The sequence below is a fragment of the Macrobrachium rosenbergii genome, chromosome 12 (genome assembly GCF_040412425.1).
Source record: "Macrobrachium rosenbergii isolate ZJJX-2024 chromosome 12, ASM4041242v1, whole genome shotgun sequence".
Lineage (NCBI taxonomy): Eukaryota > Metazoa > Arthropoda > Malacostraca > Decapoda > Palaemonidae > Macrobrachium > Macrobrachium rosenbergii.
Window position 1 is genome coordinate 8,106,670 of NC_089752.1, and position 18,410 is coordinate 8,125,079.

General features: G+C 36.1%; 1 protein-coding gene and 1 long non-coding RNA gene across 2 annotated transcripts in view; one reads left to right on the forward strand and one right to left on the reverse strand.

Annotated features, from left to right (window-relative positions):
• LOC136844370 (uncharacterized) overlaps window positions 1-1,033 on the forward strand; it is a 59,737-nt gene extending 58,704 nt beyond the window's left edge. Inside the window, exon 7 of the mRNA XM_067113456.1 lies at window positions 476-1,033. Within this exon, the coding sequence (XP_066969557.1) occupies window positions 476-573 (98 nt within the window). The 3' untranslated portion in view covers window positions 574-1,033. The remainder of the gene's footprint in view (window positions 1-475) is intronic.
• The window catches only part of LOC136844372 (uncharacterized), a 190,057-nt gene continuing 172,466 nt past the window's right edge, over window positions 820-18,410 (reverse strand). Inside the window, exons 3-4 of the long non-coding RNA XR_010854835.1 lie at window positions 7,760-7,863; window positions 820-2,094 (exon numbers count right to left, since the gene is read on the reverse strand). This is a non-coding gene — a long non-coding RNA (uncharacterized lncRNA). The remainder of the gene's footprint in view (window positions 2,095-7,759; window positions 7,864-18,410) is intronic.

The window sequence follows — 18,410 nt, forward strand, 5'->3', positions numbered from 1 at the left end:
ATGTCCTGTATTCCCATTTATTCTGGTAGATTTGATTAGCTCTCCAGCTGCTTTCAACAAATTTTAAGACCAGTGATAAAAAAGCTGGTGTGAAAATACAGCCAATCATTAGTTCAGTGAGCAATCTGTAAGGGAAATTACTTAATTTAGGGCCAGGGGAACAAACATTATATAGTTCATATTTAAAGTAAAAAAAAAAAAAGAAAAACTGCCAGTGTTACAAAAGGCAGTTCATATTTAAAGTAAAAAAAAAAAAAAAAACTGCCAGTGTTACAAAAGGCAGTTCATATTTAAAGTAAAAAAAAAAAAAAAAAAAAAAAAAAAAAAAAAAAAACTGCCAGTGTTACAAAAGGCAAAGGGCCTGATTTAAAATTTGGACAGGAAAACTTAAATCTCTTTAGAACGCTTGTTTTTGTAAAATATTAGTTACTGTCAAGTTATAAATATGCTAAAGGTTTTTTTTTTCTCTCTCCAGAGGAGTACAGAGAACCTGGTTTGATGGGCTGCACATCAGAGGTTAAGTCATCTTCCCCTGGAGGGGCTGAGTCACCAAACATTGCTGCACTGAGCTAAGAAATTATTTTGGCACAGAGAATGGACCACAATACCTGCACAAGGAAGAAAAGAAATTTAAGCAGTGGATTTGTTAGCCAATCAAGTGATTCTAAAAGTTCATATAATGGAGCAATGTATGCAAGATGCTGATGACTATTTTATGCCTATATATTTTTTAACAATTATACAATACAGTATACACAAGTCCAATCAAGTGATTTATACAATACAGTATACACAAGTCCAATCAAGTGATTCTAAAAGTTCATATAATGGAGCAATGTATGCAAGATGCTGATGACTATTTTATGCCTATATATTTTTTAACAATTATACAATACAGTATACACAAGTCTTTTTTGATTTTATGGAAAATAGTTTATATAATCATAACTAGTCTGCTACCTTTCCTTAAGGAGCCAAACTTCAGTAGGAATAAGAAGTTATAAGTTTTCCAAATACATTATATCAAAAATAACACTTGTTTCCTTGTAAAACTTTTATTTTTTACCTAATGGGAGGAATAAAAGAAGTTTTAATACTAAAAGCTTGAGTAAAAAAACAGCCAGCATTCATAAAATCTTGTTTTGCATTACATCAGTCAACACTCAGAAATCCAAATGGTTTATATAATGCCTAAAACAAAATTTTCTATGGTTTATATAATGCCTAAAACAAAATTTTCTAAAGGGTCCATTATTGGAACATAAGGTAAACTATTGCCATTTTGTAGTTAACTGGATAATGAGTCAGTTCAAGGCCCAGGGTTAGCATGAAGGATTTGTACATAAAGTGGAAACTGGAGTAAAATTAAGTGGAAACTGGAGTAAAATTAATAAATATTAATGCTTATTATATAATTAAAAAAGACATATGAGGCACTTCTAAGTACACAGCCCCTAACCTGAATGATTTGTCCTAGAGGGAAAAGCAAAAATGGAATTGTATAGCTGTGCAAGAAGAGACTAAAAAGGAATGGGTGAACAGTAAGTGACATATCGAAGATTGTCATATTTGTAGATTTTATACCTACTTGGAACATTAATTTTCTCAAGAACAATGTTGATACTATTAGATTTGAGAGGATCATGTTCCAATCAGTACTTAAGCAAACTTTGGTAACTATTAATAACTACATGCACAAGTAGTTATTAATAGTTATCACAAAGCTGGACATCAACAAATTTAAATGCAAAACATCTCTGATAGCCATTGCATATGGCTGGTTCAATTAAATGGCTCAATCCATCAAATCAGCTCAGCCATATGGAAGAAACATAAAAGAGTCACCCCACAAATTTGGAATGGTGCTAAGCAACATGAACTACTATTGATCTTTGGTAACATCATTAATTATGCTGCAAATATTCATTAGAAGAACAAGTTGGCAAAGACTGATTCCAACTGTAAGAAGTTTGCTTGGTCATGGTTTGACGAATCTGTGAATTTGGATTGCACATCATACATGCTAGCCTTTTTGTGCCATCATTAAAAACTACAGTCTTGGTTTGATGGTTAGCGAAGTGTGCAGCTACCAAGCTAGAAAAATTTGAAAGTTGATAGTACCAGACTAATCAAACAAAACCACAGGAAAAACATGACAGCTTGTGCTTAGTAAAAGTTACACCAGGAAAACCAACCAAAGACAGCCTTGATGCTTAATTGTTACCTTGATTGAAGTAAAAAAAAAAAAAATTTTTTTAAATTAGGGATTATTATTACCGTATAAAAATACAAGTCTGAACTAGGGATTATTATTACCGTATAAAAATACAAGTCTGGCCTAACTTAAACTAATCAGTCATGTGATCTGTTGGCTAAGTGACAATATTTCATAACTGATGTGATGTTACTTTTTTTTAAAAAGTCTTCCTTTTTCATTACAATTATATTTTTTAAAAAAGTCTTCCTTTTTCATTACAATTATATTCACTACAAATTGTAAGATACTGGAAATCAGTCTTCAGAACAAAACAAAAACTTCCTAGATCTGATTGGGGGAATCCATATTTCTAACACAATACCTACTTTCCTACTTTGTTCCCATCTCTGAATAATGAAACTTCAACCAAATGGACCTTTGGTTTAAATATAGAAATCCACAAAATTAGCATACATGGAGGACTGCCTTCAACAAAAACTGGTGAACAAGGCAGAAGTAAAAGCAATTAATCAGTAGAGGAATTGAGCTTGTGGATCAAGGCATTAATCAGAAATTACCAGTGAAAGGTAATTATCCATGTAAAAAGGGAGTTCATGAATAAGTAACTAATGTGAAGGAATATACGACACACAGCAAGTAAGTAGACGCTTTTTACCGATACTATTGGATAATTGTGGGAAAACCAGCTTTTATGAATGGAACAATGCTCAGAGAACTTGAAACTCTGAAGCATTGAAAAAGACGGTGAGGGAAATGAGGTTCTGAGCATAAGCAGGCCTTTAGTACACATGAAACTAGATGACTTTGGAGCCATCCACCCAGATATGTATTCCCTGCCAAGATTATACCCTCAATATAAATTGCCAGAGGCTTCCTTGTTACTCGGTATCTTACAACAATTTTGATCATATAATTAAGCTAGCAACCTTCCTCAGCTTGGCATTAAAAAGGTGGATGAAAATAAGCGCTTGCTATGAATTTGTATTTCAAATAGGGCATAGAATGTTAGCAGTAAAGCAGCACCTTCAAATAGGGCATAGAATGTTTCCAGTAAAGCAGCACCTCAACAAGACACTTTGGGGGTCTGAACTTCAATTAAATTTTCTCTAATTAACCAGTAAGACAGAAAGCATCCTAAGCATCATTATGTATGAAAAGATGTCAGACATCATATGAAAATTTTAATTTAATTTCAAAACTCTTAACTAACCATAAATGGTCCCTGGCCCCGACAACTGCCTGGTTTTCATTTATTTCGAATTCTTATCTTCCGTATTCATAGGTGGCTTTAAGTTTAGTTAACAAAGTCTAAGTTATTATTATTAAGCCACTGAGCTAATTAGTTTGGCTCTCACAGGGCTATATCAAAAGATTTGTCTTTATTAATGACAGTTTAACTTTTATTAATTTAATTACAGCTTTCATAAAATTTTACAAGTGGGTTAATTGAAAATGATGGAGATTCTGATAAAATTTCTTTAACAGCTTTGTATGCTAAATTGAAATTCACTGCCAACTATGTTTCAGCCATTCATGCAAAACATGTTTAACTGTTAGTTACTCAAAAAACTGTACACATATAGATTAGATCACGTGTCCTGTTCATCAGATGTCCATGGGTCAAACAAGTGAGGCCAATTCTAAGACATCAAAATTGTGCGTCAGTCATTTTGATATGATGAACTATGAAATAAAAAGAAGAGCAAGGCTTGACTAAATAATCATTTGTCCCCACAGTATGTCACTGTTACATTTTCCACAAAACCAGCCCCTGTCACTTTTTTACCAGCATAGTAAAAAACACATTCTAAGCTAATGACTATATTAATGTGCAATTACTTTTGATCATTTGGTAGAAACAGGGCTACAGAAATAGCGTATCTGCAGGAAAAAGCATAGCAACGCAGTAAAACAAGCATGGCAATACCATTTCATATACAAGCAGTGCCTCAACATAAAAGAGAAACGCAAAGTGAATATTTCTTCATACAAAAACAATGATGCAAGTGCTTTTTCCATTAAAAAAAAAATGTCTTCATAGCCCAAGCTCTTATCTGGGCAAACTAATATGCATAATGTCAACTGTAAAATAAAGTACAGTCATAAAATCCATCTTTGGAAGCTGAATGCTGACCGGTCTTGTCAAAAGCAAGTAATTGCATTTTACGCCCAAAAGATGCAATAAAAATTAAAAGTCAAACCAGAGTCATGTTTAATAGTAAGACCAGTCATCTTTTTGGATAAAAAAAAAAGAGCTTAATCATGGAATCCAAGATGTAATGTCAGAATCATGCTGTAGTAAGTATGAAGAGAGAGAAAAATCTGAAACCAAGCTAAACTACAATTAGTGGGTATTTGATTCAAGTATGCAAAACAAAAAACCATGTGGAACAAGTTGTAACTTCAGGCAATAAACTAGTCAGCCAGAACACCACACGCAATCGAAGAGGCGCATGTAAAACAAGTTACATGAATTGCAAAATCTAAAAATTAAATAAGTTTCAACTACAGACTGGGGATGCATGAAACTTTGCCAAAGTTCAGAAAATAGTCAACAGTGGACAAATGACATTTTATCTTGATGCGCTCATTCATGTATACAGGCAGGGAAAAACCGAGCTAAGTATTACTGTAAACGAATATTTACAGCAAGATGGCTTAGGGAAAATTCTTTCTAGTCAAGTTTCAAGTTTCTTAACGCAACTTGAACGGGCCTGCATTCTTGTCATAACGAGAGATTTTTCTTCATCATTGCGCAAATAGGAGTAGTGCGAGAAGCAAAGTGAGACAAGAGCCAATACTGATGGAGTGAGGGCGTGAGTGAGTGACCGTATCAAGTCAGTTCGTCCAATTTTGAACTTTAGTCCATGTGAAAAATCGTGCAATGATCGTAGTCAATGGTTAAAAGGTTATTTTTTCAGTAACAAAATTGAGAGACTAGCGTAAGACAATAAGATCGCTCTTCATTACAGCAAAAGAAATCAAAAGTTCATAGTGTCTAAGCCAACTGAAATATAGATAGCCCGCTCCCAACCCCCTTCCCCCGCAACAAACTCTAAATACGTGCTACAAACAAAAAGTTACCTTTATGAATGCTATCATCACGAGAAAAATAACCAGTGTTTTTGTTTTTCTTTTTAGCTCTTTGAACACGAATTATCACGTTACACAAAATTATAGAATCTGCTGTACTATACAGTCCGACTGGCTGAGGGTATATTTTAATTCAGTTAATAACTCTTGATTTTAACAAGTTCACCCCCTGGGAGTAGGGCAATTAAGTCTAAAATTTAGAGAAATCTAGGCATGAAATCAAGTCGTGACTAGTTCCTTCCCAAACTTCACAGACGATGTGTTACTAAACTGCAAGACAAAACTGCTAAATGTAGCATCTGTATGAAGACTGGTTACACACAAATACCTTGTAATAGGATGGTTTCACATTCCATGTAGTTTGAATCAAGTTCAGTTTTATTCAGTATCGTAAATATAATAGAAACAATTGCCAGTGCATTATCCCTAATTATATAAATATGCTATTAGTCTTTTGTCAAAAAAACACTATTATTTCGCAAACAAAGGAGAAACTGCTCTCACAATGAGCATTTAGAATTCAAGGTTCTACAGGAGACATCAATCATATGATATTATTCCGAGCACAAAGGCCACACTTTAAAGTGTTTTGGCTTGATACGAATACAACCCCAAAACTGTCAATATTATTTTTTAATACGTAATCTTTTGAAAACGTTCTCGTTAACTATATTTAATTAGAGTGAGAGTTTTACAAAATTCTGTCAGACACATTTACAAATGCATATACAACGTTACATAAAAATGCCACATCGTAATTAGATACCAGTATGAAAATATAATTCAAAGGTTGAACATCAACCTCGAGAAAATGAAAAAATGAGGCTAAAAAATTAGTCAAAATTACTGTAGGCTGAATGAACAATGGTTTGACCATAAATTTATAACGATTGTTTAAAGTGTGTGTGTCCCACACGCACACACACACACACACTTTCTACTGTAGGCTTTGAGGCTATGAAAAAATAGATATCTCTTTATGATGCTTGAATAGTAATTTTAGGTTTGGCGATATTACAAAAATACATACCATGAACATCTAATTAATAATTTGTCAAGACTAAGTCCGCATTTTTAGTTATCAGTCTTTTTATGGATGGTTGTATGGCTAACAATGGCCAATGCCCAGGCACTGCGGTCATCCCTTCGTTTCATAAACAACTTTCACTTGAAACCCAGTATTTGCTGTATACGTTCAGATATTTGACAAATTTTAAGTCTGATGTCTCATGGCCACATAAAAGTTTAACTAGACTAAAAATAAGGCAAACAACATGGACATCCGAAATCAATCGTGAGCCGGTCACCAGCGAATACTCAAGCTGCTTAGACAGGGGCAATAGCCAAAGGATGTAGGATATTGGGCAGGGGTACCCGTCCCTTACGTTCTTCATGTCATCCGTCATTGGATACTTCCCAAGTTTTGGAGTACGACGGACCCAGGATCCAGAGATCTCTGGATTCCGGACAGACCCTTCATACGTTTTACCCGAGCGGTTTAGTTTACAGTAATTTTGATTTCTCATACGAACCCATTAGGTCAAAATTATGTTCAATGGCCTAGCTCTCCTACGCTACACCTGTCGTCCTCTAGTATGCGCCTGCTTTAAATCATAAAATGGCTGACCCTATGCTCTTCATTAGCTCATTCATTGAGGGGGGAGGGGGAAGAGTCTGACCTGTCTACAAAGAAAGCGCTATACTTTATATTGCCTCAGGCAATACAAGCATTACGACCTTGGAACCATATGTGCGACTAATCAAATCAAAATAAATAAGCTTAGGGAACATTAGTTTGGGAATTCAGTGTGAATCTTATTCCTTAAACAGAAAGAATCGCCTAACGTTATAAAGCTTTAGAGAAATTTACATACAGGACCTGTGATAAAATATCACTTGGTCACACACGGGCAGCTCCGTATAAAATGTCCACCACGAGGGCACAGGCAATAATGAAACCTGAAAAAAATCTACAAACAGGAAACTTCAAAACCGACTCTGACTCCTTGACATTCTCTTTCTTTGTACAAGATGTCTTCAAAACATCTTAACAAAACGATCCATACGAAATCAAGAGCCCGAGAGAGTTTTTAAAAAAGATCCTTCCGTCAAGGAGAACCTTGGAAAAAAAAAATGTTAAAACTACGGTAGAATTCAGCAAGATCTTAAAACACATCGTTCGTATTCCTGCTTTTGTTAGAGCACTTGTAGTCCCAAAGTTTGACATGACTGAAGCTTATGTTTAGTATCTTGCTGACCTCCGCGCAACATCCTGTCGAATTAGACTTATTGCTAGCCAAACGATCGTCTCCATTGTAAGTAGAACAGGACAGCTTCCAGTTATACTTCACGCGACCAAAAAGCTGATGAAATTAACATTTACAATTGTTGTTCACTACCGTTTTTCAAATACTACCAGTCTAGCTTAAAGAGACATCTTAAACTTACTCAATAGTGGTCCGTTACTGCTCAAATGAATAGTGTTTCCTCACGTTGCTGTCGTCTCACGCATTCGTCCATTTCAAGCTTAATTTCTCTCCCTGGCACCGAAGCTGAAAATGACAGCACATCATTACTGGCTCCATCATTAGACAACACATATGTTAAGACTAATAAATCGGTACGCTAATCCAGAAAACGGAAATCCCTTAAGTGAAAATAACAGCCTCCCATCGAGTTGCAATAATCAAGTTAAAAAATAATCTTCCTGTTACTTTGAATCATTACGTATGTGCAAATACAGAATGACAAGATTACTTTACGATAGCTATTAGGCCTGAAAACTTGCGATTTCATTGGAAGTATAGATTCTCAATCTTTAGCCTGTCAACATTTTGGTTTTACCAATATTAAAATATCAAATCAGAGCAGGAACTGCGGCCTCATGTACGCGAGGTTGATAGAACTTGAGCCAGTCTAAAGCTGCAATACTCCACTAGGGGAAAATAACTGAACAGCTGATTGGACACAGATGATCTCCGAAATTCAAAATGTGGTAACGGTTGGCTATAGTCTCCATGGTAAAACAGAAGGAAACCAGTGAACTTTGCCGCGTGTTTAAGGTACATTAATCCACCCGACTCATTGCTAAATTAGTCATAGTTTCATGACCCGATATATTTATTGCAAAACAATGCTGGACTTGCTCTATAACCATTCTAATCGAATTATGAAAATTCGGCTATAAAGCCAAGCAATGGGGCACTTTCAGCCATTCAGTGCTCAAGAGAGTGAAAAGACGGAATTGGAGTGGTTGGACAGCAAGATGGAAGAGAGGAAGCTGGAATGGAGGTAAAGTAAAAGCTAAACAGTGAGTGCAGCTAGGGGACGAGGGGACTCAACAGACAAGCAGTAATAACGCACTATGCACCGACGGAGGGTCTGGCCGAGATAACCTGAGCAGCTCTGAGAAACGGAAGGTGTTCGTGAAATGTCCGTAGACTTTCATAGACAACGAAAATGGCATCACTGGTTGCATAGACATATTCTGTATCACAATATACAAACTAGAACACCCCTGTGTCTATACCAGACCTCCCCACTGATAAGTAAAAATCATCACCTGATGAAGCACTTAACTACACATACCGTTGCCAATTAAAGAATTTTTTAATGTTAGAAAAGTTAAAATTTCTGCTGGCATGAAAAAAAAAAACAATATATATATATAAACAAATTCGTATAGAATATATGGTTTTCACCTGCAATTAGCATTTTCATAATTCGTAGTCTTTTCATCAGGTAGCTGCCACCTGCCTTTAGGTACCCGAAAATATTAGTAAAATTCCTATGTGGGATCAACTGAACGCAACAGTTACTGCACATTTACGCACATCATTATTTTAATATATAATAGGTTGACCATTGCAATTCCAAGCATTCTTCTACCTCCAAATAACAAATCACGTACAGTAGGTACAGCCGTTCTGTATATACAGCATTACGTTCCAATGCATACATAGTTAAATATGAAGGAAAAAACAGTTCCTCGTTAGACGGGTCGATATCGTTTTCGGCTAGCACTTTGCTGGGCCTGGGTTCGATTCTCCGACCGGCCAATGAAGAATTAGAGGAATTTATTTCTGGTGATAGAAATTCATTTCTCGCTATAATGTGGTTCGGATTCCACAATAAGCTGTAGGTCCCGATGCTAGGTAACCAATTGGTTCTTCGCCACGTAAAATAAGTCTAATCCTTCGGGCCGGCCCTAGGAGAGCTGTTAATCAGCTCAGTGGTCTGGTTAAACTAAGGTATACTTAATTTGAAGGAAAAAACACAAATACCATTAGCATTTAAATTTATCCCTTTGATAATTACTGTAAGCTACATATAAAAATGCCTTATTGCAGCGTTATTCCAACCCTTTCCAGCCAATTTGTTCCGCCCAAGTTATTTTCTCATTTAAACTATATATATATATATATATATATATATATATATATATATATATATATATATACATATATATATATATTTATATATATATATTTATATATATATTATATATATATATATATATACATATACATATGTATATATAATATATATATATATATTATATATTATAATATATATATATATATATATATATATATATATATATATATATATATATATATATATATATATATATACATACATACATACATATATAGGGAAAGTTGTCACTTTAAGCGTATTATTCTGTCTGAAAACTTACATGATTTTGACGCCTATTTTAATATAATAAAATAAGGGTGTAAGGTCGCATGTCAAATCCAAAGGCTTTCCTAACTGAATAGCAAGATACTGACAACTATTCCCAATGAGACTTCAATACCACAGGGATCTGTCATAAACATATCTAGGGATCTGTCATAAACACATCTAAAAAGTGCAATTATCATTTACATATATATATGCAACCCGCGTTACTATACATATTTATATCTGTACATAATTTTATTACATTCCTTTATAGCATTCAAAACATGATATACGTATGTCAGTGCAATAAGCTAAAAATAACTATAATTAACATTAGGTTCACTTTTTTTTTCTATGTTGGGTAAGGCGACGACTAACCTTTCGGTGGAAAGTGAAACAAAATGATGCAAACCCTGCATTCCTTAGCTGAAGACTGAAGTGCAGGATTTAACAGATTTATTATTATTATTTATAAAAAAAAAATCTCACGACTACGAAAAGGTGGAGAATAGACCTTATGCGAAGGAAGGTAAGAGGACTACAGGAGGGAGGGGTGGGGGGGGGACAGGCTTTGTAACTATGTACAAAAATAGCTAAGTATACACCACGTTATCAAACAATGTAACATACACTATAAACGAAAACCTGCAGGAATTAAACTCGTACTATTCAGATGCTCCCCTCTCTCTAACTTCTAGTCTCCCAAAAAAACTTTAATTCGGGCCACTTCTTCCTCCTGAAACAGGCCCACTCCTTTACATCTCCCGTTATTCATATTCATCCGGGTGAAAGTCCCCATCGTAAATATAAAACGTATCCAATTACCCATAATAACAATTACCAGTTCTTATGGAATCTTCACCAGATAATTATAAAATTTTAATTTCTACTTTTCAGTCAGTCGTGTTAATGAAATTTTATTTTCACTTTTACTACACACACACACACACATATATAATATATACCGTATATATATATATATATATATATATATATATATATATATATATATATATATATATATATATATATATATATATATATATATACATACAGTATATATTATATATTATTCATTTAATATTTTGAAGAAAAAGGAAGCTAAAATCAACTTTCATGAACACACCCAAAACAACTGACATCAGTAAACCAACTGCTGTCCCCATGTACATTCCGTTCCTTTTGTACAGGCAGCTCTAGAGCTAAAGCCCGTTCCAGCCCGAGGCTGGCTTAATCCAGGACCCACTGGATTGATCTAAAACCAACGAACTGTTCCTTCAGCCTACTTACATTCTGCTGTTAACGCTTACCTCTCACTTTAAGAATTCGGCCATTTTTAATGTAATTTCCTATAAGAAAAAATAATCCTTGATAACAGGTATTAAAATAATCCTTGATAACAGGGAGCATATTCTGTAGGCAGTCGACAATAAATAATGGACCTACCACTACCAATTACTTTAACAGAACGTATAACTTACTTAATGGAAGGCAGTTCCTATTAGAGGTTTTTCGTTACGACCATCTTTTTTAGCAACATACCGCACTTCATGAGTTGCTTTAAGAATGCCGTTTTGGAAAGGTGAAATTACGCCATAAGAAGGTATATAAAATTCTTAAAGCAAAAAATTTTTTTTAAAAACGTCCGAAAATGGTCGCTCTAACCTACCCGTCGGCAACATGAATGACATTTTATGTTTCATTACTTTTCATGCAGTCATAATGTGTGTGTTTTTTTTTTTTTTTTTTTTTTTTTTTTTTTGGGTGAAGTAAGTTTTTCAAAAGTTCAAGCATGGAATTCCTTCTGCGAAAGTTCACGGATAAGCTTCAGGCAGCTTGAGTATCCCCAGGGTTTAAAATAGTCTCGGGTAGTCTGTCTTAACCTCGGTGTCTTTATTATCGACGTGCGTAAAAACAGCTAATAGCACTGTTACAAAACTCTCTCTCTCACTCACTAAACAAGATTTAAGTTTTTGGAACCGTGCCATCCAAATCACCCCTAACACAATGAAAAAGGCTCCTACGACATAGTTTGACGTTGATGTAGCCTCCGTACTCCCCAACCCCACACTGCCATTAATAATATGTTTTAACAGGGCAGCCAATTACAAAACCGACAGTTTAAGTGTAATTACCTACGATGTACGACTGCATGAATTAAATCCCACTCTGAAAAGGTCCCAATTACTTTCCTCCAAATTTTTCATGAACCTATTTACCGTCAACTTTACACTTCACTCACGAACTTTTTGTAATTTATGCTGACGAAATAGGTGCCTCAGAATTACATTTGTGATATAAAAATAAAATCATGTTAAACATCTAAATTTCTACCGAATTTTATTTCCCCTGTGAAATGGTGTACTGTGAGCATCACCGAATTTCACAATAATCACCTAACCTCGTCAATCTACGTTATGAGAACAATTAGCACAGATGGAAAAAATAATTAGGTAGATGGAATGTGATTATGCAAATATAAAAATTTCATTTAATCTTCCTTAAGACAACGACAGAGAGAGAGAGAGAGAGAGAGAGAGAGAGAGAGAGAGAGAGAGAGAGAGAGAGAGAGAGAGTATCTCGTCTTCAGGTTGCAATTAACAAGACGCTCGCATCTCCGGTTGCGTTTATCCTTAAAGAAATTAGCTACTCTGGAAAGCTTTCAGTCTCACAATACGACATGAAAAATCTAGGATCACCCCTTGGTCATGCACTCGCAAGATTTTACTAAAACTCATCAACAGATCTTGCGAATTAAAATATATATCTTAACTTCAGTGGCCATGAGAACATATATCACAAGCAGTCGACTGATGGTCATTTTGGAAATTTGCCTTCACAGAGTGTTTAAGGTATGAGTGCGTAAGGTACGTGAATAACATACAACGCAAGGCTCTCCTTACAAAACAGAAGTAGGCCTTGCATAAAGTAGGTAGGCGTGGTGTTGGGGACCCTTGGCCGTGTTAGGATTAAGAAAAATAAAAGTAGTCAAGAATGAAAAAAGTAAGAAACTGGACTGCTAATCAAGTACTTGTATGAAACTGGTGCCTGAGAAGAGGAGCCTCCCAATCTCCCGAGAATTATTCGCAAAAACGAGAAGACATTTGCCTTTAACCTGACACTTTCTGGAGAGGGTGACAAATGACGGTGTCATGCCAAATTGGTCAATTGGTCAGGGTTAATGCAATGGCTGCCATCAACCCTGTATAAAATTAATATAGTATTGCGTAAAGTACAAATAATTTCAAGCCCAGCATTCACTGCTCTTTCTGTCTCTCACACTCATTTTCCATGACTTTTACTCCAGTGGCACTTGACTAGTATCCTAAACATTTCTGGTATATTTTCACTCTAATACTGATTAGAATCATGAACAGAAACTGCCACATAGCTTAAAGACATGAAATTTCACTATAATGCTATGGTGCTTTAATTCCTCCCCAATATGGACTTTAATAAAAAAAATGGTTGAATGATGGTCATTTTAGTAAAAAAAAAAAAAAAAAAAAAAAATGACGCCGCATGTATTTTCAGGCCATCATTGTTGTTTTGAAAGTGGCCCACCACTACACGGATGCTATTTGAAGTGTTAGCTTTTGCAGAGCTTGTTGTACACACAAGCATTGCTTAAAGCTTTTTTTCTTTCCTTATACAAAATAGTAAGGTAACTTTTTATCAATTTAACAGTTAAACACCTCGTGATGAAGTTCCTACATGTTCTCCGACTCCTCCCTGTTTCCATACCCAATACATGAAGTTTAACAATGGCTGCCATATGCGTAAGAACTGACGATAGTGAGGCCCTAACTTTATTCATTTTGAAAAATTAACAACAAAACAATTCTTTGTCCATGTAGAAGAGCCATAATCAGTTCCAATGAAAAAAGACCTCTCCTACTCAAACTGGATTACCAGGAGTAACACGAGAGGAACAAATGTTTGTCTTATACTCTACTTGTGTCTCCAAACTTAAGATAAGGCAGATGCTGTGTGCAATGCTAAAGGGAAGACTGGCAAGTGAGACACTTGCCAGTTAGGATCCAGAGTGCAATGTTCAGTTTGGGTAAATTTCAGAATTTAATTTTTATAATCAAAGGCGCCTTAAGGCAGGTTAAGAGGTGGGGAAGTAGATTAGATCCTATGCTTTAGGTTAGGTCCGGTAAGGTAAAGGATGTATCCTTGTAAATAACTATGACTTCTAGCACTCTAGGACAAGTAAGGTTAGGATGCATCTTTGTAATTAACCATGACTTATAGCACTCTACTAGGTCAGGTTTAGTGGGGTTCACCCACCGGTCAGACCCTGCAACCTCAAACTGGGTTAGGTCACAGAAGGTAAGTGTAGCATGTGCCCCTGTAATTGGCCTTGCGACATTATTCTTTATTGAGTTTAATGACTGATGCTCATCACAGGCATGAACCATATATTTTTCACACCGCTTTTGACATGGCTTACGAATTCCAGACCATTCCTGACTATGCAATGTACCTCAGTCTCTCACTGGAGTTCCCACATTAATGCAATGTACGGGGGGAAGAAACAAAAACGAGTGGTTTGTACTAATAATAATGGGTAGAATTGTGTAAAAGGCAAGATCGCTGTAGAAAAATTTAAGGATCATGTGTGGCATGAACTCAGTGTCCAAGAAGTGTCAATGCAATTCCCCATAATTTGATTGCACTCAAGTTGTAATATATCCCAACAAAAATACCTATCAGAATATAGAAGATAATAAGTTTAATAAATAGCTAAAAACAGTTATTGATACCACTTTAACACATAAAAACTGCATATTAACTATAAGCAGTAATGCAACTCGAAAAAAGTCCAATCTTACCCAGGAACTAAAATACGTTTTGTCTAAGAGGGCGGGGCAAATTACTAAGTTCCAAGAATGTTTATTCTAGGGTTTTGTTTACATGGTAGCCACAACACAGCCAAAAGAGCAAAAATACAACACATGAAAATGCACGTTTTTTTTCACGGTCCTGTTACATTTGTGGTTTAGTTACATTACTGCACAACGTGTCAATAACAAATTCTAATATTGTCTTGCTTTAGTACCAGCTCACAATATTAGAATATTTTTGGCCTTGTTCTTAAGATTCTTTAATATGCTTCATATGAAAATCATACTAAAATCTATTAGTGTTAAAGAGATATTTAACACTTCCTCGAAAAAAAAACCCAGCTTCAGTTCTTAGTCGTGGCTCCTTTAGTGCAGACTTATAACTCTTGATCTCTAGATTATTTAAGCTGTACTGCAAAATTCAAGTGGAATTTTTTTACCGTATGTTTTGAACGTTTCCTATGTTCAGTTTGGTGGCACATAGCAGTTTTACGAATTACTAGACCCTCCTTATCACCTGCAATTACCCGGGACCACAATAGAAAAACAGGGTTTATGGGGTGGGAGAAAACACAAAATGAGTGACATACAGGGATGCATTCTAACATCCCGTGTGACTTCTGTAAGTTCTGATTCTGATTATTATAAGATTAATTGAACATTAGGTAGGGATTCCAGTGGCTCCCCCATACAAAGGTAGTACCTGGTTTCCTCGGTTGGGTTAGGTTAGGCTGCGTTGGTTAGGTTAGGTAGTAACTTTTATTTATTTTAATGGTACGTAATTCTATAGCTCTGGGCAGAGATAAAGTTTATAAAATATTTTTAACTGGACAATACAGAAATGGGTGTATCTATAATGCAATATAGGTGATGTAATTAGAGAAATTTACCGAGACAACTTGAGAAATTTACCATCTTTTGTTTTCGTTTTTAAGTTCATCCCTTAGGGGCTGGCACTATATGCGGCGTTTCGTGGAGCTTTTTCGCAGAGATACCATTTTAATTTACAATGCCCTAAGTTACATTTGGTAGATGGGCCCAAGGTTTAAAGACCCCCCCCCCTCCCCCTACAACTCTAACTGGGCAAGGAACCATTACCACAGATTGGGTTAGGTGAGCGTACTTCACTTGTTTTGAATTTCCTCCACCCAAAAACCCTTGTTTCCCACTGAGGTCACCCATAATTGTAGGACGTGATCGGGGTGCACACTTTATCTACCGCAATGAACGTCAGAAATGTTTAAAAAAACTAAAACACAGTTGAGTCACATTTTGTACCCTGGAATATGACTGTGGTTTACGGTAAAAATTTACTATCATTCCAGTTCATTTAAATGGTAAGGTTACTTTGAAGCACAGGAAACCATCATACTAACAGGCCACTGGAACTGGATACATGGTAATGGGATGTCCATTTTCCTGATTAATTTAACGTAAACACGTGTAGCAAACGCAATAATGGAATCCTAAATTCCAATTCTGCAGGGGGCTCGGTAATTGAATTGAATATAGAATTTGGGCCAAAGACCAAGCACTAGGACCTATGAGGTCATTCAGTGCTGAAACGGAAATGGACAGTAAAATGTTTGAAAGGTGTGACAGGAGGAAAATCTCGCAGTTGCACTATGAATCAGTTGTTAGCAGAGCGTGGAAAGTAGGAAAGTAAGATGGAACAAAGAATACGAAAGGAGGTACAGTAAAAGGTACGTAGGGGGTTGCCGCTAGGGGCCGAAGGCACGCTGCAAAGAACCTTAAGTAATGCCTACAGTGCACCGCATGTGGTGCACTGACTGCACTAACCCCTACGGGGGGGAGGGGGGGCGCTTGGTAATCTAGGTGGTCTATGACCTTCCAGATTCGTCGCTATGTCCATAAACACAAAGTGCATTTGTACCGTCAACATTCCCATGACCCCTTAATGACATCCTCTTCCGCAAATCTTTCCCTCTCTAAGTTATCTTCAAGGACGCGACGAACTTCTACTCAAGTTAGCCCCTTTCGCCTCCCCTCACAGATAGATTCAATTCCATTTGTATGCACTGAAGTGTCTACAAAACTCAATTCCAACCTTCTCTCTCTACGGAATGTTCGACCTACTACTCACGGTCAACCTACTTAAAACAAACCTAGGTTTTTGTAGAGTAAAATCGTTGAAAATGCTTCATATTAAGTTACAGTTACAGTCCTCCTGGGCCTCTGTAGGCTCATAGGGTAGGCGCTGATCTCCCGTTTCTTATTAAACCGTGGAAATGAAAATGGGTAATAAAGTCATTCTGGACTTACCGCCATTTATGAGAATACTACCAAATGATTCTTCCGAATCAGTGGGGCCTGTTCCGAATATAGTACAGACCACACTCCACAGACAAAACAACATTTCACGGTACTGATCGAAAACTCCACAAAGAATGAAATCTCTCACGGATTCTTCAGTATAGAATGTTTACACAGGCGTTCAATATGACGTCAAGATCACTCCCACAATCCTTTGCCCTACGTATCAAAGCGGAATTTTCAAGTTTATTTTTTTTATTTTTTGGAGGGCCTTCTATCTGTTTTCAATTGATAGCATATTACGTTCTTACAAATGGATATGGATACTGCCTTCTATATTCAAAATGTTTTCGGGATTACATCAATTTATTGTGCTATGACGTAAGCTGTAGTGATATTTTCATACGAGGGTAATTCCGGTTATCAATTTTTTCTGTTATTCTCGTCAGAATGAGATGTAAATCAGTTTCTTGGTTTCTCTGTAATCGGCGAAGGAGACATTAAATATACAATTTTCTATTGCGCACAGAGACTTGGTGACTTGAGATATTTTTCCCGTAAATTATCTGTTCTGAAAATATTGCAAATCATGCATAAAAACTGATTAGTCCTACTTTGGACGTGTGGTCTAATCTATTCCACTCTTGACACTTCTCTTATTTTACAACTTTGTTACAGGATTACCTACATAAAATAAAAATGATAAAACATATTATTATGAATAAAGCAAATACATGGAACACGTTTATTTCAACCAAAGAATTTTTTTTAGAATAGAATATACAATTTATGCCGGAGGCCACGCGCTGGAACCATGAGGTCATTCAGAGCTGGAAGGAAAATTGAGAGTAAAAGGTTACACAGGTGTACCACGAGAAAAACCTCGCAGTTGCACTATGAAACAATTGCTAGAAGAGGGTGGAAAGTAAGACGGAAGAAATATGAATGGAGGAACAGTAAAAGGAATGACAGGGGTTGCAGCCAGGGGCAGAAGGGACGCTGCAAAGAACCTCAAGTATTGCTTTACAAGCACCGTGCGAGGCGCACTGATGGAACTACCTCCCCTACGGGGAAGAATTTTTTCACGTTCCAGCTAAATCATGGGAATCAGAATAATCAAATTCAGATGCTGACTTCCTTTAGATCTGGAAGGTCACTTATTTTAGCCTTGGCTAAAGCTGCGCGTTCCATTTGGACTGACATCAAAATTTACAATTTTGGGGCTAGGATAAGCTGCACTATATATAAAGGCTCTCATACAATCCAGTAGAATAAGCTAAACATCACGT